We start from the raw sequence: 27,295 nt of genomic DNA, 5'->3' as shown, positions 1-27,295 counted from the left end.
CACTCGCTCTACGGAACAGGCTGTAGGCAACAGAGGACTTGCCCGGAGGCCTGAAACAGGCTTGCCTACCTGGGATTTCCACCTTGGGGAAAACCAGTCTCACCTGGGACCCAATCAAAATGAGTTTGAGGGCCGGAGCCTATAGCAGGGAGGACACTTGGCTCGCTGGGTTCCATCCCTGGCACCCCATACGGTCCCCTGAGCTCCACCAGGAGTGCTACTGAGCACAGCACCAGGAGTGAGCCCTGAGCACTGCTGGGTGTGCCTCCCCTCCCCCACCAACCCCAAGAAACAATAACAAAAAGAATTTGAGAGGCCCAGAGTCCAGCCTGCCACACCGGACCAGAGCTGCCGCTCCTGCAGATGGCCGACTTCCCTCTCTGGGACCTGGCTGTGGTATGTCTGAGGCATGGCTGTGGCAGGGGTGGGCCAAGACGTTGTCTCTCCCAGATGCATGCCAGCCTGGGGCAGGAGTGGGCTGGGGTGGGGCCTGGGGCGGTCAGTTCCACTCTCCTTGGCCACAGCTGACCAGTTCCCAAGTGCCAGCAGGCCAGAGCCAGGATGCTTGACATCAGGTGTGTTTCGGGAGAGGCTGCTTTGGCGGGCCCCCACAGAGACCCCACACCCACACCACACAGGAGCCGGCCTGGAAGGGGTCACGCCCCCATCCAAAGGAGACCCCATGGGGGGATTTTCCCGTGACCGTGGAGAGAGGCTGAGTCTCACTCATCTCACGCCTGGTGCCCAGAGGGAGGATCCTTGTCGCCCCCTGAGCCAACAGGGACAAGGGGCCCACGTGTGCGCCCTGGGGACTTCACGGCTGACCCCCGATGGGAATCCAGGCAGGGGGGCCTGGCCCTCTCCACACTGCCTGAGCCCACCTCAGTTCACCCCCGCCCCTGCAGCTCAGGCTCGGCACACGCAGGCCCGGCCCTTCGCCAGCTGTGTGACCGAGTGTCGGCCGGGCAACCTCGCTGGGCCTCTGCCAGGGTTCCTTGAAATGAGCTGACGCGGCGAGTTCACGAGGCGGCGGGAGGGGCGGTGCGCGAGGCGCTTCCCACGGCCGGGCGCAGAAGTGCTCAGCAATAACCATGGGCAAACGCTATTAATAATAAAGCATTCTCATTAGGCTGAGCGCTTTATCTTTCTCGGAAGGCACTCTGTCTTTCCAGAGCTTTCCGTGAGAGGTCACAATTGGTCTCCCAGGTGGGCAACTGGGATGCTGAGACCTCCCAGAGCAGAGATGCTGACCACTAACCTCCCTCCCCTCTTCCAGCCCCCGAGGAGGCTCTGCAGACCCCACAGCTGGAGAGTCAGGGGGTATTTGCCAGGGGGAGAGAGGGCAGTCAGGGTGATGAGTGAGAGGAGAGGACAGGGAAGTATTGCCCAGAGAACAGCCGGGACAGACCAGCCCGCCAGAGTCTGGAGCTGGGGCTCCCTCCTCACCCTGGCAGTGGGGGTGCAGGGAGCTACAGAAGGCGAGGGCGTGGGGCGAGACCAGCTCTCACTTTAGGAAGAGCTCGCTGGCTGTGGCCTGCAGGGGAGAGCCTGGGGGTGGGAAGCAGAGCCCATAGGATGCGGGGAGGGGTCCAAGGGTGCCGTGACGAAGCGGAGGCCGAGAGCAGGTGTGTGGGTTCATGCTCCCGCTGGCCCCACACCAGCCTTGCTGTGGGGACTTTTGGGGCCTCTTCCCGGTCTGCAGCAGAGCAGAGAGAGCCACATCCCCCCCTTGGGTCGCTGAGAGGTCATGCAAGTGTGTGCAGGCCACAGGCCATGCCTGAGAGGGGGTGGCCCCAGGAAGGGCACTCTGGAGCAGGTGCTGGGGCAGGTGTGGGAGACGCAAGGATTGGCAGCTCAGGGGGGAGGGTGGGCAGTCCCTGAGCTGAGGGCTGAGACCGCAGTGAGGAGGCTGTGGGCCCTAAGAGGAGAGGCAAGAGCTGGCCCCTACGCTGAGTTGGATGGGATGACACCAAGGGGGACACTGGGGCGATGGCTGGTGGTGGTGGGCATTCAAGACTTGCAAAGAGCTGAGGGGGAGGGTCAGGAGGCCTGGAAACCCAGGGGGAGTGCTGGCCAGTGGGTCCCTCCCACAGGCCACACCCAAGGGGCCAGGGCCCCGGGCCAGTTCTTCTACTAATACTCCTCACCATTACTCCCCACCATTACTCCCACCATTGCTTGCCACTATTACTCACCACCATTGATCCCCACTATTACTCCCTATCATTACTCCCCACCATTATTCCCAATCACTGCTATCCACTATTACTCCCTGCCATTACTCACCATCATTACTCCCAACCATTGCTACTCACTATTACTCCTTGCCATTACTCACCACCATTATTCATTACCATTACTGCCTACCATTACTCCCTGCCACTGATTCCCCAACTATTACTCCAGCTGTTACTCTCACCATCACTGCATCTGACGACTGGGTGCCTACATGGAGGGAGCACTGCACATCCACCTTTTAGTACCTGGCAGAGCATGGCACACTGGCTTAAAAGACTAGCGAGAGAAGACAGGGGTTAAGGTATCTGCTTTGCACACTGCTGAGTCCAGCTGGACCCAAACAAGCAAACAAGCAGAATAGGAGAGCTGGGCTGGAGGTTAAGGCAGGCGGGAGGCCCTGAATGAGGCACCCCCACACAACCCAGGGTAGATGAACTGAGTGACGGGGGACTGGGCTCAGGATCTCTGTTCCTTAAAAATGCTATGAATCCTATCTGTCTGGGCCTCCAGGCTTGGCCCCAGGCTAGCCCCATGGGGCCCGCTCCAGATCCTTGCTTTTAAATCGGGGTGAGGTGGGGTGCTGCATACCCAACTGAGGGCAGGGAGGTCAGGAAGAATTTGACAGCAGACAAGGTTTCTGAAGGCACAGAAGCCCAAGTGAATTCAAAGGAATCCGAGGTGCTCCTCACAGCACTTTCTGGGGTGCGGAAGGGGTCGCCAGGAGGGGATGTTCAGCAGCCTTGCTCTAGACCAGGCGCAGCTTCAAGGCAGCCCCTCTCCTGGGCCTGGCGTCTCTGCAGGGGCTGGGGGGTCTCCACACTGTGTTCCATGGAACCCAGCATGGGTCCTGGTCAGGTCCGACCTTGAGGAGAGAGTGACACATCCTCCTTCCCTCCGCTAACCCGGAGCTGACCCCTCCCTGCAGGACCTCTGCTTCTGGTGTTGGGGTTCACCCTGTCCTACTCGCCTTCAGGGCAGCTGTGGGCCTGGAAGCTTGGTTGGACCTTGGGCAGGGCACAGCCTGGACATAGGGATCTGGCATGCTCCTGAGCCAGGGGCCTTGGGACGGGGGTGAGAGCAAGGTAACCTGGGGGTCAGGGCGCGGCCCTCTCCCTCCTTCCTTCCTCCGAGGCTCCCCGGGGCAGGGGGACCATTTCAGAGAAGAACGTGCAACTTGACAGAGACAAATGGGCTTAATTGACCCAAATTAGCAGCAGGGAGGAGATGGAGGCCAGCTGCTGGCATCTTTGATCACTGTCACCCTCTGTGGGCAGGACAGACCTGGCCAGGCCATCAGGGTCCCTGCTCCCATGGATGGTGGAGGTCAGAGGTGCCAGCAGAGAGGAGCCTGGTGGGGCCTGTTCCTGGTTGGGGGTGCAGTCCCGGGAGCACCTGGCCCCTCACGCTGAGGTCAGAGGCTGTGGTTTCCAGGGCCAAGCGCTAGCCCGTCCACCCTCCTGCCTTTCCCAGACCCTGGCCAAGGCCTCCCTTTGCATCTCCCCACTCTCCCGCACATTCCTTATTGGCGATTGTCAAACCCGGGTCTCTTGAAAAACGTTCAGCATGAGGAAGTGAGCCGGTGCCCTCCTTGATCTCCGGGGACGCGGCCTGGGGTACTTGTGGGCTGTCCCTGCTGAAGCTGGACTCTGAGAGTGTCTTCCTGCTGGCTGGGCTGCTGGGACCAGGCCTCCCCGGAAAACTCTGGGGGTATCCACTGTGGGCTGGGCCTTGGGTCCTCCTTTTACACCCCACTCCAGATGCTTCTGACTTCCCTGCCGAGCATCTGAGGTCTCCAGAAGGGCCCTCCCTGGGGACGGGACCTGCCCCCTCCTGGACCCCACATGGCAGCTCTGGGCCCTCCTGTTCTGCATCTGTCTGCCCTCGACACAGACACAGGGGCACAGGGACACACAGATGGTGGGACACATGGGAGCAGGGAGATAGGAGCACATGGACACACACAGGGACACACGGACAAAGGGACACATGAAGACTTGGGCACATGGACACAGGGATACATGGACATACACAGGTATAGGGGCACAGGAACACATGGGAATACATGGGCACAGGGATGCACAGCACATGGGGAGATGGGGGCAGGGATAATGGGCACACAGGGACACCTGAGCCACACGGGCACAGAGCCACACAGCACATGGGCACCTGGGCACATGGTACTTCCTGGCTCCCCTCACTGCCATGCAGGCCCTCCTTCCTCTGCCCAGTCCCTTCCATGTCCACCAACACTCTGCTGGGCACTGGGCCCACCTGGGTGGTGACAGGGACCCTCGCTGCCAGCGCGAGGCTCAGGGAGCGCAGATGTCTCCCTGCTCTCCCGCCCACACACACACCTGGAGGCCCTCGGAGCTGGCTGGAAATGCTTCCCGGCCATGCAGAGGGACAGAGCTGCACACAGACACCCCCATGTCATCCTTGGTGAGGAGCGGATGGGCACCTGCTTTGCAGATCACGACACTGAGCCCTGGCTCTCAGAGAGCTGCTTGGGCGTCCGGGTCCAGAATAGAGGATGTGGCGAGAAAGGAGGAGATGGAAAATGAAAAGAGATATTCCTTCCAGCCAATCACTTTAGAGCAATGTTTAGGAGCTATTCCTGGCTCTGCCTCCAGGGATCACACTTAGCCTTGCTTGAGGAGCCTTATGAAGTGTTGGGGATTAAAATGGGGTTGGCTGCATGCAGTAGAGCAAATGTCCTACCTGCTATACTATCCAGTCATTTAATTCTGTTTTAAGGGCCTCACGTGGCTGTGCTCAGGGCTTACTCCTGGCTCTGTGCTCAGGAATCCCTCCTGGAGGGCTCAGGGGACCATACGGAATGCCAGGGATTGAACCTGGACGGGGTGCCTGCAAGACGAGCACCTTCCCCACTTACTATCTCTCTGGCCCTCCTGTTTAAGGAGAAGACAATTCCACACCTTTCCCGCCCTCTTCCTCCTTCAGAGGACCCCGACCCTGGGCCCAGGGGCTCCCCTGCTCCCCTCAAGGCCTCCCTGCTGTGAAGCCCTGCAGACACCCAGACACCCAGAGCTCCTGATTCAGAAGGCCTAGCAGTGCCTGATGTGATTCATAGACCCCGACACCCCCTGATGCTTCTGAAATCCTGCTGTGATCACGGGCCCACCAGGGTTTCCCGTTAGAACTGCAGGGAGACCCGACTACACCCCACACTTACGCATTTATGATTCCCAGACGCCCAAGGCAGCAGCACTTTCAAAGAAACGAGGGGCAGAGAGGGCCCCCGCCTGACAGGCTGCATTTCTCACACAGGCTCCCTGTCACCTGCCCCCCCCCCCCGCACACACTCCCCCCTGCCCCCGGCACTGCTGATGAAGCAGCAGCTCCAGGCACTCACCTGGTGGGCCCCCAAGACCCCAAAGCCCTGAGGCAGGATCCCCACCCCACAAACACACCCTGAGGTGAGGACCCCTGCACGGGCTCAGACAGTGGGGGGTGGGAGGGTGAGGGACACCCCATGGAGGGTGTGTGATATGTGGGTTTCTGGAACGCTCTTTAATGTGCGTAATTCATCATCCCCGCTCTGATTCTCCGTGCGCCCTCTTTCAGGGCGGAGAACCTGCATCTCCGGAGGCTTCTGAAGAGCCCCACTGTGGACCAGCCCAAGAAGCTGACCGCTGTCCAGCATCGGAGCTGTGCCTGAGGTGTGGGGAGCCGAGCCTCATCTATGTCTGTGACCCCGATGTCCATCTGCCTGGACTGCAGTGCAAGTGATGGACTCATGCCTGGCTGATGGGACACTTGAGGCTAGAAACAGGATTTCTAGGGGGGACTTCTGCACCTCTGCCAGCCCTGGGGTCCCCACATGCCCAGCTAGGACCCCGGGTCCCAAGGCTCCCACCGTGATGGGAATCCTCATTTGTAATAGCTACTCGCTTCCACGGGAGAGGACGCAAGGGTGCGGTGTGCACTTGTCTTCCTTTCTCCCTGCACGGGGAGGTGCGGGCAGGGGGTGACACACAGGCTTCATGTCATCTGGGACAGTCCTTCCTTCTGGGGGGAGTGGGCAGGGCTGGCCAGGGTGGCCTCACCTGTGCCCTCCTTCCGGGCTTCTTTGGGCCTGTCTTTCTATAGGGAGGCTCTGCTCTTCCAAAGTGGGTGCTGAGGGCCCAGGCGGACCCAAGCCTTCTCATGGGCCTCACCTGCACAGGAAAGCTGGGTGGGGTTCCAGGAAATGGGGGGCAGAGAGGGAAAGGAGTGACGCAGCTGTACCCAGACCCCAGGTACACTGTGTACTGTACACTACACCGTGCATGTGCTAGCTGGGCTCCTGGTATGTGTGTGTTGGGGAGGGGCAGGCGGACGTGTCTCCAGGGCTGTCCAGGGGTGACATACTCTAAGATGGGGCAGACGGGAGCTCAGAGACAGATCCCACCATAGACCTCATGAATTTCCCTCGCCAAAAAAGAAATTGTTGCTTTGTGTCAAAGTACACCTCAGAGGCAGAAACCGAGACCCAGAGTGGGAGGGACTAGCCATCATTTTAGGGGCGACTCATGCATTTCAAGGATTGGGGCTCTCTCCTGGTCCTCAGAGGGCAGGTGGGGTTCCCGGGGCAGGGAGAGAGGCTGGGTGGAGATCAGAGATGGAGGAGGGCGTCAGGCCAGAGTGATAGGAAGGAATCCCTGAGAGTTGGGGGTGTCCCAGCTCCGCTCTCTGCCCCACTGGCCTGGGCAGGCCCTCTCAGATGTTCAGAACAGCAGTCAACCCCTGCTCACGGAGGGTGCCAGCTGCAGCCTCCCCCAACGCCCAGCCCAGGGAGAACCAAGCTCCTGTCCAGGGCCTCTGATCACAGGGCCTCCAGGGGAGCTGGTGTGGGGGACACTTTCCTGTCAGACTGTGTGAGTCACAAAGAGGGCCCTCAGGAAAGCCACACGGAGTAAATGAAGAGTGAGTGTGAATGAGAACAAATGCACGAACTGCACGGGGTGAGAGTGAATGAATGCATGAGTGGGGGAGTGCAGGTGAATGTGTGAGACCATGAGAATGAATCCACAAGTGGGGGAGTTGTGAATGGATGAGTGGGGTGGCGTCAATGAACGCCTGAGTGGTTTTTGCAAATGAATGAGAGGATGAGCACATGAATGGTGAGCGGGTGGGTGTGAATGAATGAATGAGTGGGTGAGTGTGAATGAATTCACGAGTGGAGTGGGTTAGTGTGAATATGAATGGGTGTCACGAATGCATGCATGGTTGCAGATGAATGAGTGGGTGAGTGTGAACGAATGCACCGGGGCTGGGTGTGAATGAATGCATGGGTGTGAGGGTGTGAGTGAATGAATGAATGGGTGAGTGCGGCTGAAAGCGCCCCAGTGGAGGGCCCAGGTCTCTAATCTGGAGGGAAGAAGGTGGGGCCCCAGGAGGGAATGAGTGGCAGGACAAGGCGCCTTGGAGCCTGAGGGGCTTCTGCCCCCCCCCCCCCAAGCTCTGCCTACAGAGCTTGTCTGTGTGGGCCGCAGGGTCCCGCCAGGGGAAACCCAGTCTGACGAGGGACATACAACCTTCTCTGCAGGAGCCTCAGACTGGTGAGGGAGGCACCACGTCCCCTGGGAGGGGCCGGGTCTGCGGGGGTCAGGGGAGAGGAGCTCTCTGTCTGTCGGAGGGGGAGGCACTCCCAGTGGGGCCGCCTCCTTCCTGCGGGAGGAGACCAGATTGGCTCTCGGGGCTGACACTCTCCCTGCCCGGGCTGGAGGGGGCCATCCGTCTGAGCGCCCAGCGGAAGGAAGGCGCTGAGAGCTGCGGCCGGGCAGAGCCATCGGCATTCCGGTCAGGCAGCCTGTCGCTGAATTATTATTATTTCTTTTTCTTTCCTTTTTTTTTTCCTTTTGAGCTACTTAGAGCAATTTACAGAAATCATTTAGGGGCCGTTTAGGGAGAAGAGGAAAGATGGAGACTTTCCAGGCAGGGCCCGGGGATGGGCTTATGCAGAACAGCTCTGCAGGGCTGTAGAGAGGGAGACTCTGGATTCCAGGGGTCCACGAGGGGGAGAAGGGCTGCGGGCAGACAGAGGGGAGGCATCAACCCGGAACCGAGGAGGGGGCGTGTGGGGAGCCAGTGTGGGCAGAGGCGGAGATACAAGGAGCAGGAAAGCTGTGACCGAGATGGGGTGGAGCCTGCCACTGTGCCTCCCGCCTCCTCCCTTCTCTCCCCTCCCTCCCCTCCCCTCCCCTCCCCTCCCCTCCCCTCCCTCCCTCCCTCCCTCCCTCCTCCTCCTCCCTCCCTCCCTCCCTCCTCCTCCTCCCTCCCTCCCTCCCTCCCTCCCTCCCTCCCTCCCTTCCTTCCTTCCTTCCTTCCTTCCTTCCTTCCTTCCTTCCTTCCTTCCTTCCTTCCTTCCTTCCTTCCTTCCTTCCTTCCTTCCTTCCATCTTCCTTCCCTCCTTCCTCCCTTCTGCCTTGCCTCTTTTCTTCATTCCTTCAATCTTCCTTCTCTTTCCCTTCCTCCCTCCCTTACCCCTCCTTCCTTTACCCCTCTCTCCCTCCCTCCCTCCCTCCCTCCCTCCCTCCCTCCCTCCCTCCCTCCCTCCCTCCCTCCCTCCCTCCCTCCTTCTCTTCCTTCCTTCCTTCCTTCCTTCTTCCTTCCTTCCTTCCTTCCTTCCTTCCTTCCTTCCTTCCTTCCTTCCTTCCTCCCTCCCTCCCCTCTCTCCTGTCCTCAGGATGCGCAGGAGCCCCTCACAGTGAGTCTTGGCCAACTGGACCAGAGGGTCCGGGAGGCTGAGGTGCTGCTCAGGCCTGGCAATGCAGCAGGAACCTGCAAGGCCACACTCTGCCGTGCTTCTGACCCAGGTTTCTTTGACGCCAAGTCTCCAAGTCTCTCTCAGGCTCTGGGGAGAGTTCCTATGTATGTGTTCTACAGCCCGCACAGGCTAAGCCTGCTCTTGCTCCGGGCCCCGTGGTGGGTCACTCCTGTCTGTCGACGGTGCTGCAGCCTCACATGCACCTGCTCACTGAGTCCCCTTGAACTCCGAGGTGGTGCTACTTGCTATTAGCCCACTCCACAGATGAGAAGACAGAGGCCCGGGGAGCAGCAATAGCTGCCCAAGTTCGTGGCAGAGCCGATGTTCCCTAAGGACGGGACCTCCCAGGACACTGCAACAGCCAGGCGGGGACAAGACCCCAGGAATGTTCCCTCCTGGCAGAGTCCCCCTGGACTGCCCAGCTCACACACACTTGGGCATCATTTGCTGTGAAAGGACAGCGAGCCTCAACTGTCCTCCAAAGCCCAGGCCAGGCACCTCTGCCCCTTGGTACCGATTCCACTGCAGCTAGTAGGTAACTGCCTTCACTGCCACGTGCCCCTTGTCTGCGTGGAACGGGCGTTTAAACACACACACACTGGCCTGCAGCCTGAACTGCCTTCTGTGGAGCCCTCATGCATGCTCCATGGCGTGGAACTTGCTTTCCCATGACCATCACCCCAGAATAACTGTAAGGGCACAATAACCTCACTGACCCATTTTACAGATGTGCAAACTGAGCCTTGGAACAGTTAAACTGTTTTCACACAACCATCAAGCTGGGAGAGGGCAGATGGATGCCTTAATGCCGGTTAACATGCATAAGCATGTGAAGGAATCAGTCTTCTGCTCCAGAGTTCTGACCCCAGTGCTCCTTGGTAAGAGTGAGAGAAGAGAAGGAGCATCCTTTTCATTGATTCATTCATTCATTCATTCATTCATTCATTCATTCATTCACTTGTTCATTGACCCCCCCCTCCCATCGGTACTGAGCATCTCTGCACCAGACACTGGAGGTTGGGAGCACAGCCATGAATGAAAGTGAGGTCTCCTTGCAGCAAAGTGGGGCGTCTGTCTTTGAACATGCAGATGCCCCAGGATGTGACGTGACGGGTGTGGGGGAGAAGCAGGGCATGAGGGGAGAGGGCTGTTTTGGGTGGAGGTGGACAGACAGGAGCACTCTAGAAAGTTGCATTTGCGTGGAGTCCTGGGGAACAGTGGATGAATCAGATTTATCTGGGGGCAAGGCCAGGCCGAGGCCAGCAAGGCCGATGCTCCAAGACCAGATGATACATACATGACTCAGTGGACAGGGAGGCAGGGCCAGGAAACAGGCGGGTCTGCCTCACCCCAGGAAGGGCGGCTGCTGGCCAGCACTGACCACGTGTGGACTCTGGGGGAGCTGAGCAAGGAGGGGACTGGGCCGGGGGACCCCCACGCAGACACACAGACACGGGAGTCGCCCCATTAAGGAGTCCCCAGAATAGTGCCCGGGGGTCAGAAATACCTCAGGGGAAGGACTCAGAGTGGGAGCACCTCAGGGCGGAAGCCTTGGGGCCCACGGCCTCTCTGCCACTCACAGCGGTGGCCAGTGGCCACTGCAGGGGCAAGGTGGCACGAGGCAGCACAGCTCCATGAGACGCTGCCTGGGCACCCCTGGGGTGTAGCCGCGAAGGAGACAGGATCTCATTAGTCATTCTTACCCCGATTACACGTTGAAGTGAAACTCTGTGCTGGCTATTGGCTAAACATATACTATTCAAGCTCATTTCACCTGTTTCTTTCTATTTTTATTTTTTTTTATGTTTTCTCAGTGGCAGCGGGAAACATTCCACAGCGTCGGAGCCTCGCATGCTGTTTCCTATCGGACGGCGTCAGTGCAGCCCAGACCCCCGAAGTCAGAGGCAGAGAGGGGGCCTCAGGGGAGGAAAGGGTCGTCAGAGGTGGAGGGTGGGCAGGGAGGATGTACAGGTTGATGGTGGTGGTTCCAGGCAAGTGAGGGGCCCTCGGATGGCTGGGGCTGTCGGAGGGGACTCGGAACAGCTCTAATGGGTTATCGGTGGTCTCGGGGTCTGACGCTGAGTTCTGACTGTGCTGGCCACATGCACCCCGTAGTAGCCCCGCCCTGCTTCCCTGCTCGAAGGCTTAGCTTGGCTTCCCAGCGTCTGCAGATGAGGAATAAGAGGAGTGGGCAGATATGGGGCAGGGGGCAGCTGTGGGACCAGTTCCCTGCTCCCCTCCTTTGGCTGCTTCCAGCGGGCTTTCAGATACACTCACCCCAGACTTGACAGCTTGCCGGTGTCCTGACAGCCTTTGGGGGCTGCAGTGAAGGAGACATAACTAGTGAAAATGACCTGGGCACTATGGCGGCCCAGAAACGCCTCTTTGATGCCAGTGGATGGGTGGGCACGAGGTGTGCAGTGTGTGTGTGTGTGTGTGTGTGTGTGTGTGTGTGTGTGTGTGAGAGAGAGAGAGAGAGAGAGAGAGAGAGAGAGAGAGAGAGGCTTGTGGCTGCTTTCCCGGGAAGGAGAGAGGCTGGTCACTGCAGTTTTTGAAAATAAGCATCATGTTGCTAGGAGGCACAGAGGGTCAGAAATAAATAAATAAGACCCCAAACAGAACAAAACAGAAAAATCCAACAACCAGAAAACAGCTCTCCGGGAAGCCTTTGGCACTGTCTTCGCAGGGCTTCCTGGCAGAGGCCTGGAGAAGAAACAAATCGACTGACAAGGTTTACTGGGCCCCAGAGCAGGCCTGTCCACATGGGGGATCTCGTCTGTCCTCGAGGGCCCCATGGGAGGGAGAGGAGAGAGATGGTGTGAGGATGTAGTTTGCTGAGACTGCGGGAGATGGACAGGCATGTGTGTGTGTGCGTGTGTGTGTGGTGTATGTGTCTCTGTGTGTATGTATGTGTGTATGTGTGTGGTTTATGTGCATGTGTGTGTGGTGGTGTGTGTGGTGTGTATGTGTGTGTATGTGTGTGTGGTATGTGCATGTCTTCCTGTGTGGTATGTGTATTGTTCACCAGAATCTGGGGTCACGGCCCGTGCTCTCTGTGGCCAGGCTGCTCACACAGGTGCCTCTGGTCTCTCCCGACACTGCAGGTGCTGGGGTCCCAGGTGCCCCAGTCTCAGAGGGGGAAACCAAGTGCAAGAAGCGAAGCCAGCACCCACACTCACAGGCTCTGCCCTCCTCCGAGTGGGCTCCTTGCCACGTGGGACCGTGTCTGAGGACCTCCGGGGGCCATTTCCCAGCCTGATGCCCCAGCTGATAAATTGCCCCCACGCCGGCCCTGCTGAGACCCTGCTTCCCAGAGGCCGCTGCCTCACTCTGTGCCTCTCAGAGCTCTACAGTGCTCCGCAGAGCAGAGGAGCACAGTCCTGAGAGGAGTTGGGAGACCGTCCTGGCATGGGACTACCAGGCACCCTGCATTTTGCCCCAGCCCCTCACATTTAGCTCAGGAAGCCCTGGCTCCCCTCCCTGAAGCACAAGGAGCTTCAGACCCCGCACCCATCTCGGCTCTGCGTCTCCGTCCTCCGCAGCAGTAGCGGACACAGGTTGACACAGACTGGCTGAGGCAGAAGTCTAAGTGGCACCTCCTCCATGAAGCCTTCCCTGATCGATTGCCCTGGAGCGGTTAGGCGATGGCTCCCACACACTGCTCGGCGGAGTCCCTCCGACATGTCTGTGACTGTAGTCGTGTTGACGACTATCAGCTAGGCAGAGTTGCTGTGTGCCAGGCACTAGTCTCAGAATTTCCTTCATGGAACAAATGACTCACATACCCAGCACCACTGCCCCGTGCATCGGGCACTTTTGAACCCTTTACAGATGAGGGTGGAGAGACACAGACTGGCTGAGTCCTCGCCCCAAGCCACACAGGAGTGGATGGACCAGGCGGTTTGGCTTGAGTCTGAAGGGACAAGTTGAGGGTGGCAGAGGAGGCATCTCAGGATGATGCCAAAAGAGAATAGCACGCAACCCCCTGTCACCAAGGCTCAGGTCCCTCACCCAGGACCCGGCATGTATGTACTACGTGCTCAGCTAATGGAAGTGTCTGTTAAGCTGACCAGATAGTTTCGTTGCTGCTTAGACTGGTCTGGATCAGTCAGGGCCGGGATGGAGAGATAGTCTCATGCCGGAGGACCACAGGGACCCCATGGGGAGCCCAGATGTCCACTCTCCGCCATCCCCCTTGCTTCTCATCCCCACTGTCTCCCCCCGACAGCTGCCTCCATTCACCGCATTTCAGACTTTTCTTGTGCTGGGCTGTCGACCGGCAGTTTTTTCTCCTGCAGAGAACAGCCCCAGAAAATTGAGATCATTTCTCTGCTGTGTTGGCAGCTGAGAAAATGGCAATTTTTCCTATTTCCATCTGAGAGTTCCTTCTGATTGGACGGAGGTGCCACAGCCTGTTTCTCCCCAGGATGGGTGGGGCAGGGGCAAGTGTGGGTGGCCCTGGGCCAGGTCACGTTGGTGGCTGCTGGCTTCTGTGGCCCGGGGGGAGCAGAGGCAGCTGGTAAGGAAAGAGGGCCTCTGTCCCAGCCTTCAGAGCTCTCAAACAGGAGGGCAGAGAGGTGACAGCCCCGTGTGACCCCCTGAGGGAAGAGTGATCAGGGATACGGGCTCTGTAATGCCTAAAAGTGAGAGCCTGCAGCTGCCCAGGGCGGTCACACTCCCGGTCAGACCACCAGAATGAGTGTCTCGTGCTTCTTGGCCCCAAGACTGAGGGTGCCAGGGGGCCTGAGAGAGAGCACAGCAGGTAGATTGCTTGCTTTGCACTCAGCCGACCCAGGCTAGATCCCTAGTATCCCATATGGTCCCTCAAGCCAGCCAGGAGTGATCCCTGAGTGCAGAGCCAGGAGTTACCCCTAAGCACCACTGGGTATGGCCCCGAGACAAAACAAAGAAACAGAGAATGCAGATGAATGATTGGATTAACAACAACAACAACAACAACAAATCCAGGCCTGGAGCAACCACAGGTAGGATGGGTTCAACCCCCATCTAGGGTTTTCTGAGTCTACCAGGAGTGACCCCCTGAACACAGGCAGGACGATGCTCTGAGCACTTCTGGGAGTGACATCCAAATGAAAACAAAATAAGAGATGAACAGAAGCTGAGAAATGAAAGAGGGCTGAGCATCCCAAAGGCCCCCTGGGGAGATAGGCCCTGGCATCTGACCTCCCTCAGGGGGGTGACGATGACGAGGGGCTGACACCCTGGTGCTGAACCCCGCCCTAGAGACAGGCGTGAAGGCCCCTTGCTGGGCAGGTCTGGAAAATAGCTCTGCCCCAGCCTGGGTGGCCGCTATCAGGGTTCATGCACCCTGTCCCCAGCAGAATGACTGCAGGTCCCAGGAAGGAGCCATAGCCAGAACTGTGAGGGTGCGGGGCCTGAGAGTGCGGCCAGAGGGCTCGGCCTGAGGCCAACCTCCGTGCCTGCTGGCTCTGGGTCTCTGCAGGCCTGTCGCTGCACCTCTGCTCGGGTCCCTCTACTTCTCTGCTCCCGTGCTAACCAGGGCCTCCCTCCCCACCTCCACACCCCCCTTCCCACCCCACTGCGGCCTCAGTTCCGTGAAGGGTCAAGTTCATGCCTGCCCTAGGGCTGGCGGCTCTTCAGCCCGTCCCTTGGGAAATGATAGCTCATCCGCATTCTTCCAACACACAGTTCAGACTTCCTAATTCCCTCGGCTGTCCCTCTTCTGCTCTCTCCCTTAGCCCCTGTTGCCTTCGTACAGAGCCCACACGTGCCTCATCTGTATGGTTTGCTATTTGATCTCTCCCTCACCCCACACCCCTGCTTGAATCCAGGTTCCATGCATGCAGGGATTTTTGGTGTGTCAGTGTTTTCACAAAAACCAAGCGCCTAGATGGGTGTCTGGTCCCCTCGGTGGACGCCCTTGGGCGTTAGCCAGCACTAAAGAAATGCATTGAGTGTTGGGGGAGTGTCCGAGCATCCACGCCCATGCACACAAGAGAACTCTGTGGCCTCCATTGGCAGATAAGTGCCCCCTGGATTGCAGATGTGGAGAGAGAGGTCCCACCCTACAGGTCCACTGCAACGTATGGCCAGCAGGAGGCCAGGCAGGACAGAATCCAAGAGCACACATCCAAAGTCTGCTGCTTGCGGGTACCGGGCCGTGTTCATGGGACAATCAAGGCAGGCTTCCAGCAGGAAACATGGATACACTCTGGCCTGGTAGGTGGGCTTTGGGGTGGAAGAGTGTTCTGGCAGAGGGAACTGCATAGACAGAGAGTGCGTGGAGCACTGTTCGCTCAGGGGGCCAGAAGAAGCCCCAACAGCAAGGGCGGGAGGGCTCACGAGGAGACCAGAGAGACCAGTGTGAGCAGATGGGTGACCTGGCCCTGCCGTCTATCTGTGTCTGCGCTGGCTCCCATAGGGGTCCGTGTGTCTGACTGTCTGTGTCTGCACTGGCTCCCATAGGGGTCCATGTGTCTGTCTGTCTGTCTGTGTCTGTGCTGGCTCTCATAGTGGTCCATGTGTCTGTCTGTCTGTCTGTGTCTGCACTGGCTCCCATAGGGGTCCATGTGTCTGTCTGTCTGTGTCTGTGCTGGCTCTCATAGTGGTCCGTGTGTCTGTCTGTCTGTCTGTGTCTGCACTGGCTCCCGTAGGGGTCCATGTGTCTGTCTGTCTGTCTGCCTGTCTGTCTGTGTCTGCGCTGGCTCCCGTAGGGGTCCATGTGTCTGTCTGTCTGTCTGTGTCTGTGCTGGCTCTCATAGTGGTCCGTGTGTCTGTCTGTCTGTGTCTGCACTGGCTCCCGTAGGGGTTCATGTGTCTGTCTGTCTGTCTGTGTCTGCGCTGGCTCCCGTGGGGGTCCGTGTGTCTGTCTATCTGTGTCTGCACTGGCTCCCATGAGGGTCTGCATGTCTGTCTGTCTGTGTCTGCACTGGCTCCCGTGGGGGTCCGTGTGTCTGTCTGTCTGTGTCTGCACTGGCTCCCATGAGGGTCTGCATGTCTGTCTGTCTGTGTCTGCACTGGCTCCCGTGTGGGTCCATGTGTCTGTCTGTCTATCTCTGTTCTGGCTCTGGTATCTGGGTCCCTATGTCTGTCTGTGTCTGTGTTGGCTCACATTTGGGTCTGTGTGTCTGTCTATCTGTCTGTGTCTGTGCTGGTTCTGATATCTGGGTCCCTATGTCTGTGTCTGTCTGTGTCTGTCTGTGTCTGTGCTGACTCCTGTTCAGGTCCGTGTATCTCTCTGTGTCTGTCTGTCTGTGCTGGCTCCTGTTTGGGTCCCCGTGTCTGTCTGTGTCTGTGCTCATTCCCCACATGGCCGAGAAAGAGCTCTCTGGTTAGGAACGTGGTGGCGTCTGGGAAGGTTCCATGAGTAGCGGTACCTTCGTAGCGGTACGTGCCCACCATGCGTGAGGTCCTGCGGGCCCAAGTTTGATTCCCAGCACAGCCAGGTCAAGTACTGAATGCTGAGGCCTGTGTTTTGCGACCTTGAGCACTGCCTGCGAGTGTCCGCGGGCTCCCTCCCCAGCACTGAGAGGAAACATCGGTGATCCTGTAAGAGCTGGCTGACCACCATGGCAATGCTGCTTCTGCCCAGCCACGGGGTGCATCAACCGACTTCACGCCCTCAGCCCCGAAGGAGGGCTGGAAGGTGCGTCACGACTGCGTGGCTGTGCGTGAGCACCTGGGCCACAGGCGCCCGAGAGCCGGCCGCCCGCTACAGCGAGTCTGTGGCAGCATCTGCACAGAGCTGCCAAAAATACACTCACTTCTGGCCCGGAGTCAGGCTCTGGGGGTGGGGAAACTGGCCCGCAGGGTGGGGTCCTGCAGCCTCCGGGCACAGGTGGTCCCCTTGCCTCTCCCTCCTATCCTCAGGGAAGGTATACAAAGGCCACGTATGGGAACTGGGGCTGAGCCTCCTCCATCAGACTAGGGCCTCTCCAAAGACAGTGCTCCTTGCCACACGAGTAGCTGATTCTGATGAAGGGCTACAGTAGGTCCTGGGGAGTGCCCTGTGGCTAAGGGTATCCTCCTGGCTCCCTGTTTTCTCTCAGGCCCGGAGGAGTGTTGGCACACCTCCTCCTAGAAGCCCACCCTAATTCCGAGCTGAATCAAAAGAACTGCTCCTGCTGGGGTTCCTTTCAGAGTGGTCCTGTGAGAGTCTACCCTTCCCGGCTGCCCTTGCTGTCTGATGTTCACACCCGCCCTCTGGGACGGAGACATCTCTGAGCACTGAGACCCGTTGGAGGCACCCGTTGCTTGTCTAAGGGACCCAGACACATCACTTCCCACTGCAGAGGCTCCTGAGACAGAAGCCCAGGAAATGGGCACAAGCATTGGAGGGAACCTCCACCAGGCAGTCCACACTTGCCTACCGGATGAGAAAGGCTCTTCAAGCGGAGCCTAACCAGTCACCCAAGACCCCAGGCCAAAAAAAAATGGTGGGGGCCAGAATGCAGCAGCAGGAGGGAGCCCAATTTGATAAAAAGCAGAACTTTCCAAAGGCTGCTCATTACGGAGGATAATTTGGGCAGAAAGAGATTTTTTTCTTTCAGCTACCCCCCTTCCTTCAGTTTTTTTTTTTTTGCACAGAATTATTCATTCTTGCATTCATTCATTCATGCAACAAGCACTGAATAATCCAGGTAATTGCTTCCATTTTCCACTTCATCCTGCTGGGTTGTCTGCCAGACAGCAGGGCTTGGGGGGGCAGAAGGAGGTTGGGGAGGAGGGGAGGCAGAGCTGAAAGGGGCAAACAAGAACGAAGGAAACCGTGACCCTCCTGGACTCGGCCTGCGGCCCCCAGAATGGGTTTATTCCCTCTGTTATGGCCCTGACCTCATCTGTCCTGGGGCCTTCTTACGCCCACCCAGCCTGAGGTGCTTTTGTCCCCTGGAGATGGTACAGAAGGCTGGTGCTTGCTACAGTGTTCCGTCCTGGGGGACTGCAGGGATTGGGCACAGATGGCTGAACTGCTGATGGTAAGGAGCCCCCGGCCCTCTTGACATTAAAAGGCACCAGGAAAGTAGGAATCATTTCCCCTCAAAACAAACAAACAAATAAACAAACAAACAAAACACACCAACAACCTCCCTACCAGTGGTTCGTGAAAACATTAAAATTCTGGGCTGAGCTCTGGCAAGGAAAAAAGTCCGGAAGAGCCCAGGGAGAGAATGGGGAGGAGGGAGGGTGCCCGCGTGGGAGCATCTGCTGGGGGTGTCTGTGCTCGGAGGGCTGGGAAGGGGGCAGGCAGGAGATGGGAGGGTGGGGAGGAGGAGGAGGGGGCCGGGGCCTTGCTGGGCTCTCGCCCTGCTCCTTCAACACGGGTGGTACCAGGGCAGCAGTGGGACCGGAGCTGGCTTTGCCAGCAAGCCGGTGGCCAAGTCAGGGTCTAAACCCCTGTCTCACGGGCACGGCAGTTCCCAACCTTGGTGAGGGTCAGCATCTCGGCCCTTTCCCATCTCCCTAGCTGCACTGCACGCTCAGCGGAGGGCAGGGAGCTGCACACCGGGCTCCTCCCAGGTGCGTGGAGGGCGTTCCTGGCAGGCCGGGGGGTTGCTTATCTTCACAGCCTGGGCCAGAGGCTAGCTGCAGGCCAGAGCCTGTCTCTGGAAGAAGCCAGAGAGGGTGAGAGCATCACCAAGGGGCATGTGTGTGTGTGTGTGTGTCTGTGTGTGTGTGTGTGTGTGTGTGTGTGTGTGTGTGTGTGTGTGTGTGTGTGTAGGGGAGGGAGTGTGATTTCTACCCAGGGGCTGAGAGAAGGCCATTTCTCCAGGATGCTGGGCTGATTCCAGAAGACACGGCAGGAAGCCAGTGGACAGCGCCTTTCTCTCTCTCTCTGGGAGTACCACATCCTCATCCACATCTGGGCCCAGCACGAGGCCTCTGGGACCTTTCCCTTCTGTGCACTGCAGACAGGGATCGTTTCACACAGGCGGGCAAAAGCCTGCCCCTGGCCCCCGCGGAGAGGCACACTCTGGGGTTGTTATGCCTGGCTCCCTTGGGGTCTTGATGCTCACGGCATCATGAGCCCTAACTCTGGGTCAGCTTTGAAGGGTTCATCTGTCCCCAGACAGCACCTCTCCCCCCACCCACTCCGCCAGCAAAAGCTTAGCAGATACCACTAGCTCTTGCCCGGGTGTTCCAAAGTGGCCTTAACTCTGCTGCCGAGTTCGTGCCACCCTCGGAATGGATTCCAGCGAAGCCCCTTCTCTACCACCAAGTTTGTAACACATCCCCACCTACTGGTCTCAAGCATTAACAAGGTTGCACTGTGATGCAGGCCTCCCTGCGGCCAGGAGGACACCGGGTGTGTGAAGGGGAGCTTGCAAATGCAAGAATGCAAGTGGGCTGGGGGAGGGCAGGGGTGCGGGTGCGGGGGGCACATGGACATGACCTGGAGGAGAAACTGGAGGCTGGGGCCATGGTGGGGGCAGGCTCTTGCCTCTGAGATCAGGCCTGCGACCCGCTCATCTCCTGTCAAACATGCTCCCCCAGGGGCACACACCCCAGAGGCGCCCCCCAGAGGGTGAGCACGACTCTGCCCTGGCCCTCCTCCCCCTGTACCCCCTTCCCCCTGCACCTCTGCTTTTTTACCCCAGCACCCAGAGCTCTGTTGTAACAGACCCGGGCACTCCTCTTCGTCCCATAGAGCCTCCCGACTCCATTCGTGTCTTCTGAGTATACCTACTCAGGGCCAAAGCCAGAAGGGGGGAGCCAAAGTGACCAAGTCATGAGCCCTTCCCTAAACAAAAGTACGCAGGCGAGCAGGAAGGCTGCACGTGTAAACAGAACTTCCATCCTTCACATACTGCCCCCACCAACACACACCCGCTGTGGCCTGTGAGGAGTACTGGCAAGGCAGCATGAAAGGTCATGGTCGCACTGGAAAAAGAAAAAGATTGGTGACTAGTGCTGGGGTGTGGGGGCGGGCGGCTGGTGAGAAGCCAGGGCGTAATCTAGGTAAACTCCCTGGAGGAGGGGGTGTTGGTGCCGGGCCTGGAAGGCTAGGGAAGGGTTTCTCGAGCCAAGGAGCTCCAGATGGAGGAGCTGCAAAAGCAGAGCAGCGGAGGTGAGAAGAGCAACACCTCCCCCGGCTCTCGGAGGACGGAGGACGGAGGGCAGGCAGATCCATGGATGCAAATGAAGAGCCGGACTCAGAGAGGAGAAAGGACGGCCGGAGCCACGGGCTGGGCAGCGACAGACGCATGAGTCTGAAATGCAGTGTGTCGGTGGTGAAGGTTTCCGAGCCTCGGGGGGGACGGAAACAGCTCCCCCAGCAGACTTAACTGCCCCCTGCCCTCTGAAGCCCAGGGGAGCAGGAAGGCTCCCCAAACATCAGCAGCAAGAGAAGGGCCTTGGAGGCTGCCCAAGGGGGGGTGGGGAGGCCTTGCAGGAGGAGGGCGGAGACTGACCCTGGCCACGCAGCCCCACTGAGCGCTGAGCGGTGTCTGGGCACTGCTCACCCTTGGCTCTGCCCCACAGTCCTGGCAGGCATGGAGACAGGGAGGGATGGGCCAGAGGCCACGGGGCTTGTGGGAGACGGGGAACCCGAGGGAGCCCGTCCAAGGTCATCCTGCCCAGCGCCAGTCGGAGAGAAGCCCAGGCTCCTTGGCGCTCAGACTGGCTGTGTGGGCAGAACCAGGTAGGCACCTGCCAGGCACAAACCTGCAGCGCGCCACCCCCTGCCCCAAGCACCTTTAAAGCACCTGCAAATAACCAACCAAGAGCTGGCTTGGAGGGACACTAAATCCATGTGACCTATCCTGCCAGAGGGAGGGATGGGTGTGTGGGAAGGCCCAGTGGAGAAGGGGGTGTGGGTGGAGATCTCTGATTCAGGCCTTATCCCCCGCCCCCCACCACCACCAGGAAGGAGAGACTGAGGCATGGGATGGTAAAGTGGCTTCAGACTCATAGGGAATCTGAAAGTTTATCTGGAGGGGAAGCTTCCAGCTTAGACCCCTACCCCACCTGATCTGGGCTCTGCCAACAGTTCGAATGAGCACTGTTATGGGTGGAGAAGATGAGCCCAACTCTGCCACTACCCCTCTCCGCCCAGGGCACCTCAAGCCACCTCCCCCCACCCCCCCACACACACCTCCGCCAGGCAGGGCCTTAGGAGGCAAACAGGGTTCTGGTGTGGGGGCTGGGGGCAAGGCAGGGAGGGGCTGTGGGACCCTGGCAGCAAGGCCTGTGCTGTCAGAGGTGGGCGGTGGGCTTGGGAAAGGATGAGATGCAGGAAGACCACGCCTGCTCTGGGTCCAAGTCCCTGCTCTCCAGAGCCCAGCCCCAGGGCAGCCCTGAGGCTCCCCAACACCTGCACATGTCCCTTCTTGTATACCCAGGTCCCAGCTGCACATGTGGTGCCATCCCCCGTGCCCTGCCCTGCCCATTCTTCTGATAAAGAACTGAGGGTGGCGGCTGGATGAAGGGAATGCAGAACCGCGCACATCCCAGTCTACCCGGCCAGAGGAACCCACAGCAGCCCCAGCCCTGGGCTCAGGACCGGACTCCCCAGAAGGGCCCAGGTCACCCCTGTTCTCTACCTCCACAGCCGCCTTCCCCAGCTGCAGAAAGGGAGCTCGCTGGCTAAGAGACCCGGGATGGGCTACAGGCGGGCTTGGGCATGTTCCTAGGGACTGGGCAAATGTGGGCAAAAGCTGAGCATGACACATCTTGGACACACAGAAGGTTCTGGTCAACGTGGGCAGCCCACGGCTCCCTCCTGGTAGTCTGAGACTCACTCTCCCTGTAGGGTGATGAATGCTCCCGCCACCTCCCACCTCCCCCGCTCCCCCGCCCCCCAGGGCGCTTGGGGAATTGTGTCCCAGCTCTGCTGGCTTCTCCAGGCTCTCTCCTCCTCCCCTAGAGCCCTCGCTCTGCCCCTCTGGCCTCCTGGAGCGCCTCCAGCTTGCAGAAGGCCCTCTGCAGCCTCCTCCCGTCGTCGGATCCGAGTTCCCACTCCGGGTGGTGGTGGTGGGGAGGGCCGTTCCGAGACACCCCCTCCCGTGCCCCCACCCGTGTCCCCGCTGTCCCACTGCCGGAGCGCGCCGACGCCGGCCCCACCCTCTCCCACCCCCCTTACCGCGGAGCCCCGGGCGAGCCTGGGGAGCAGACGCAACAGATTGCAGAAAGCGAGAGAGAGCGCCCAGCCCGCTCCCTCCGCGCGCCGCCCGCCGCCCCGGCCAGCGCGAGGCCCGGACCCCCGCCCTCCCTCCCTGCGCGGCTAAGCCGGCCATTTAGATGCAGCTCACAGGACAGCGGCCGGCGAGCCGCCGCCGCCCCCCTCGCCCCCGCCACTCCACTTCCCTTCCCCGGGACCGCCGCAGGAAGCGGAGCGGCGGACAGCGGCGCGGCAGCGCACCGGCCTGCGCGCTGGGGCGGGGGTGGGGTGGGGGACCCTGCGATCCCCGCGGAGCCCCACAGAGACCCCCGAGCCCCCCAAGCCCGGCGGATGAAGCGGATCCCGCCGATCCCCCCAGATTTCCGTGGGCGGACACGCCCCCAGAGTCTCGGGTTTGGAGCCTCGGCGGCGAGAGACCTGGAGGGACCCCACCCGCCCACCCCACGCCCTTTCCCCGGGGCGCGGCTCGCAGCGCCGGCTCCCGGGGAAGGGCTTGGAGGCTGGAGGGGACTGGAGCCGCAGCCCGGAATGCCTAGCTGCGAGCGGAGGCGGCGGCCAGTCGGGCAGGGGTGGGTGTCCGGGGTGGGGTGGGGGCGCCTTTCTTCGTCTCCTCCGCGCCCCCTCCAGCCGCGCCCGCCGCAGCTTCGCTCCAGGGTCCGAGCCGCGACACTTACCGTGGGCGAGCAGCGCCGAGAGGCAGAGCAGGGCGGCGCCGCCGCGGCCCGGCGTCCCCGGGGCCATGGCCGAGGCGCGAGCTCCCGGGAGGGGCAACTAGTCGCCGACGACTTGGCCCCGGCTGGGCTGGGTCACATCCAACTCAAGGTGGCCGTGGCGCCCGGCTGTCTCCGTGGATGCTCTCGGGGGGTGGGGGGCCAGGAGTGCAATTCGGGGACACTTTGAGGGGTGGGGGCGTCCCGGGCGCCTCCGGCTACACCCTCCAAGCGGCTGGGGGCGCAGCTGCGGGCGGGAGGAGCTTCCACCTCCCTGGGCTGGTGCCCCCTGCAGGATCTGCGTGGCGAGGGGGGAGCGGCACGCGCGGGGGTCCCAGGCCCGGGGGGCCAGCAGGCTCCCTCGGAGGCTGCCTGGACAGCAAATGCGGGATCTGCTCGGCGCAGCCCGAATCCGAACTCGCCCGAAGCGCGCGGGTGTCCAAGGCCGGTTCCGATCCCTTCGCTTTGGCCGGGGACCGCGCACGCAGCGCGCGGCTTGCTTCTCGCGAGCGCCCTGCAGCACTTCCAGCATCAGAACCCCAGGTTAGGCGCCAATGAATGTAGGCAAAGAAAGAGCAGCAGATCCGGGCAACTTTAATCCATCTGGAGAAGGAAAAGTTTCCGTGCGGTGCGGAGCCCGGCGTCGCGGATCGCCGCCACCCGGGGCGACACCGGGACGCGAAGCCCGAGGAGGGCGGCCAGCGGCTAGTCCCCTCGGACAGCTCCCTCTCCGGCTCCAGCGCGCACGCCCCAATCTACACCAGGGTCGGCTTCTCCCAGGCCGGCTCCGCACCACCGGGCCGGGCGGCGGGTCCGCAGCCAGGGACAGGGTGGGCTGACCCACGCGGACGGGGATCGGAGGAGCGAAGGGTCCAAGAGGGGTGCGCAAAGCCTGCTAACGCGCCGGACCCGAGCCTTCTTTGGCCTCGGCCGGCGGATCCGGCCTCCGGGCCATAACGTAGCAGGATGCAAAGGGATTCGGCCGGCCCCAGGCAGCTCCGGGCCACCCGCGTCTTCTCCCGGGTCTCGAGGTCTGGGCAGAGAGGGGTGCGCAGCTCCGCCTCGCTCTTCGCCTTCTTCCCCCGGGACGATGGATCTGTACAAACCTTGAACTTTTTCCCGGGATTCAGAGTCTCCGACGTCCCCTGATCCCCGCCGCCCCAGCCCTGCCCCTGGACGCCCGCTGGCCGGCGGTCTCCGTGCAGCCGGGCATAGGCGCTTTGCACCGCCCCCCCCCCCGCCGTCCCCCAGTCAGTTGTGGCAAGCGGAGCGCCGCGGCAGCGAGGGTTGCAGGCGGCGAGACCCGGGCGCCGCGCCAGGGGCCGGGGCACCCGGCACCCGCGCAGCCCACGGCCAGCGAGGAGGCAGCTGGTGTCTACGGATCCGAGCGGTGAGGAGATGCCGGCTGGGGGGCCGGCTCTCCATGGACGTTGCGGGGTGGTGATGGGGGTGGAGGAGCGAGGAATTAAGAAGCAAAAAAGGAAGAGGAGGTTGGGTAGGGGGGGGCGCACAGTCGCACGAAGCAGCCGCCGCCGCCGCCGCCGCCTCCTCGGCGCTCTCGCCGGCTGCTCCGCCGTAAATGACTCGAGAGAGACACACACACATACACACACACACACACACGCACGCACACACACGCACACACACACACTAACGCTCGCCCGCCCTCCTCCCCCGTCCGGGATGCAGCGCCCACCCCGGCAGTAGCGGGCGCCGAGCCTGGCGCACTCGCTCCGGTCCCCTCCCTCCCTGTGGTCACGTGGCCCGGAGCGCGCAGCCCACGACTCGCGCGCCACGGAGAACAACCCCCCCCACCCCACCCCCCGCACCCCTTCCCGCTCCTCCTCGCCTGTCCACGTGTCCATTCCGCATTTCCAGCCTGGGGGCGCGCGCCACTGCTTAATGAGACTCGGGCAAGGGCCGACCTCGCCAGTCCGCTCGCTCGGCCCTGGCTCAGGCTTGCTGCTCCCTGCTCGGTGCAGGCCAGCGCTGGGGCACGGCTGAGGGGCAGAGGGGGGAGTGGGGGCCCGCGAATGCAGCGGCGGCGGCGGCGTTTCTTCCCGGCTAGACGCCACCGCAGCCACCGAGGTTCCTTCTCAAAGGATGCACGCTCCCTGCCAGGGGCCAGAGCTGTTTTACAGCCGCTCGTCAGAGGCGCGGGTAGGGGGCACCCTACCTCTACCCACCGAGCCTGCCCGGGGCTCTCGGGGACAGAGACTGAGAAGCCACGGAGCTTGTGCTGCGTCCAGCCCCTCTGCTCTATGTGAAGCAGGGGAACCTGTGCGAGGGGGGAGAGGAGGCAGAGGGGTGGGGGTGAGTACTTCCCACAGGTTGTTTTGCAAGCCTTTACATTAGGTGAGAATGGTCCCTCTGGGCAATCACCCAGGCCCCTGAAGAGTGGTAGAAGAGCTTTTCCGACCCCACCTGTCCCTTTAGAGCGCAGTCCAGATCAAACCTGGCAAGTCAACTGTCAGCCCCATCAAGCACGGGATCAATGATAGTTATTTTATAGAACTGAGGGGTATCACGGCCGACAGGCCAGGTCTGGAAATATCTCTCCATTCTAGAGCGGCAAGCTCCCCAATCCCACTGACAGTTCTTACGGTGGAGGAGGGACCAGCCTGGGTCTTAAGGGTCACTCTGTATTCAACCAGCCACCCAGAGGTAGGTCAGAGCAAGGCCAGCTGGGGACTCCGTCTCAGGTCTCAGTTCCCCTTCTGACTGACTCCATCCGAGACCTCTAGACTGTGTGAATTCCCTTTTCGCGCAGGGAAGTGACATTTTCTTTTTTGGAAAGTGGGTTCGAACAGTTTCTGGAAGCCTTCCTCCCTGGCTGTGGCGGCCTCAGCTTTCCTGGGGCCTGTGGAGGAGGTGAAGGACTCTTCCCCCCCCACCCCCCATCTTGTGAAGCCCAGGGGCTTGCTAGCAGAGGACTGGCTAGCCTGGCTCTCCAGCGCCCTGGGGATGGAAGGGGCTAGAGTCTTTAAGGAAGATGATTCTAATTAGGCCCCTAATGCCTGATGGCAATTAATGTCACCCACGGGCTTGTTAACCATCCTACTGAGAGGCCAGCCAGCCAATCAGGTGCTGTATGTGGGGAGTGGGAGAAAGACGTCCCCTCCTGAGACAGGAAGGAGAGGAAGGAAGCAGGAGGTGGAACCCCCCTTCCCTCAGCTATCCAGAGAGGGCAGTTCCACCCACTGCCCAGTGCTCTGGACTGTGTAGAGCGGGTGTGGAATCGGCAGATCAGCCACAGCCCAGTGTTCTAGTTTTGGGAGACTGAGCCTGAGTTCTGATTTTCCTTGCCCACTTCCATATCACCAGCACCAATGGACCCTGCCTTGGCTGCCTCAGTTTCCCCTCCTGCATCCTTCCCTCCAGCAGGTGGACTCCACAGACACCGCTACCAAGGATGCCCACGGGAGGCTCTGGCTTGTCCTCTGGAGCTTTCGTTCTAGCAGGAAAGACAGACCCCAAGGGTAGGTTCATCACAGCTGGGGTATGTCATGTGGCATCGTACAGGTCGCTCAGCTGAGCCAGAAGACCCAAGCCCAGGGGAGGAAGGTACAGTGGGGGCCGCCCATGTTCTTTTTTTTTTTTTTTTGCCTTTTTGGGTCACACCTGGAAATGCACAGGGGTTATTCCTGACTCTGCACTCAGGAATTACTCCTGGCGGTGCTCAAGGGACCCTATGGGATGCTGAGAATTGAACCCGAGTTGGCCGCGTGCAAGGCAAATGCCCTACCCGCTGTGCTATTGCTCCAGCCTCTGCCCATGCTCTTTCTAGCGCGCAGTTTCAGCACCACAGTTTCTGGAACCTTCTACCGGGAATCCAGGTGCCTGCTGCCAGGTCAGCATGCCTGATTATCCTCAGGGTCTCCAAATGGTCTGTCTCTCCCTGTCTCAGAGAAACCCGAGTTGTGGACAGCCCACTAGGGAACAAGTGCCAAGGAGATTGAGTGCCCCTTGCACCCGTTGTGCTTGGCAGTGCCATTTCTGGGGCTCAGGAGAGAGCCGCTGGTCCCATGCCTGTTATCTGGAAGGGAGTTTAGTACCCCTCTCTCCGGACTGGTCCTTCCCATACCTCAGCCTACAGGCCTGTTTAACAATTCCCCATGGGCCATGCCAACTGAGTAAGGGACTCAGAGGAGGCAGCTCAGGGGAGCCCAGGCTGGGGAGAAAAGGTGGCACCTGGGTTCTCTAAGGTCAACAAGGCTACCTAACAATGAGGATGTGGCAGTTCCTCCCCTTACATGTCCCCCAGAAATAGGCCCATCCAGGACCCGCCCAGAGAAGTCCACTCTCCCCCTGCTTCCTCCAATACCTGCGCCCCACCATGAGGAAGGCTGGCATCTGTTCTGTTGCTGGGTTTGGGATGCTCATCAAAAGAGGCCAGGTCAGGCCAGAGCTGCTGAGGGAAGCCCAGTATTTCAGGGACTCTGGGACCAGCCTGGATTCTTTATCTGACCCTGCTTGGGA

The 27,295-nt window shown here is 60.3% G+C and overlaps 1 protein-coding gene across 2 annotated transcripts in view; it reads right to left on the bottom strand.

Moving 5' to 3' along the window:
• TMEM132E (transmembrane protein 132E) overlaps positions 1–23,996 on the bottom strand; it is a 51,149-nt gene extending 27,153 nt beyond the window's left edge. The window contains exon 1 of one of the 2 annotated variants that reach the window (XM_055132491.1): positions 22,781–23,996. In XM_055132491.1, the coding sequence (XP_054988466.1) occupies positions 22,781–22,847 (67 nt within the window). In that variant the 5' untranslated portion in view covers positions 22,848–23,996. The remainder of the gene's footprint in view (positions 1–22,780) is intronic. The other variant, XM_055132490.1, reaches the window with a different exon arrangement.
• Positions 23,997–27,295: the final 3,299 nt, after the last annotated feature.

Source organism: Sorex araneus, chromosome 3 (assembly GCF_027595985.1).
Source record: "Sorex araneus isolate mSorAra2 chromosome 3, mSorAra2.pri, whole genome shotgun sequence".
Classification (NCBI taxonomy): Eukaryota; Metazoa; Chordata; class Mammalia; order Eulipotyphla; family Soricidae; genus Sorex; species Sorex araneus.
Note: the sequence above shows the minus strand (reverse complement) of the source record. Positions and strands in the feature narration are given on the sequence as shown.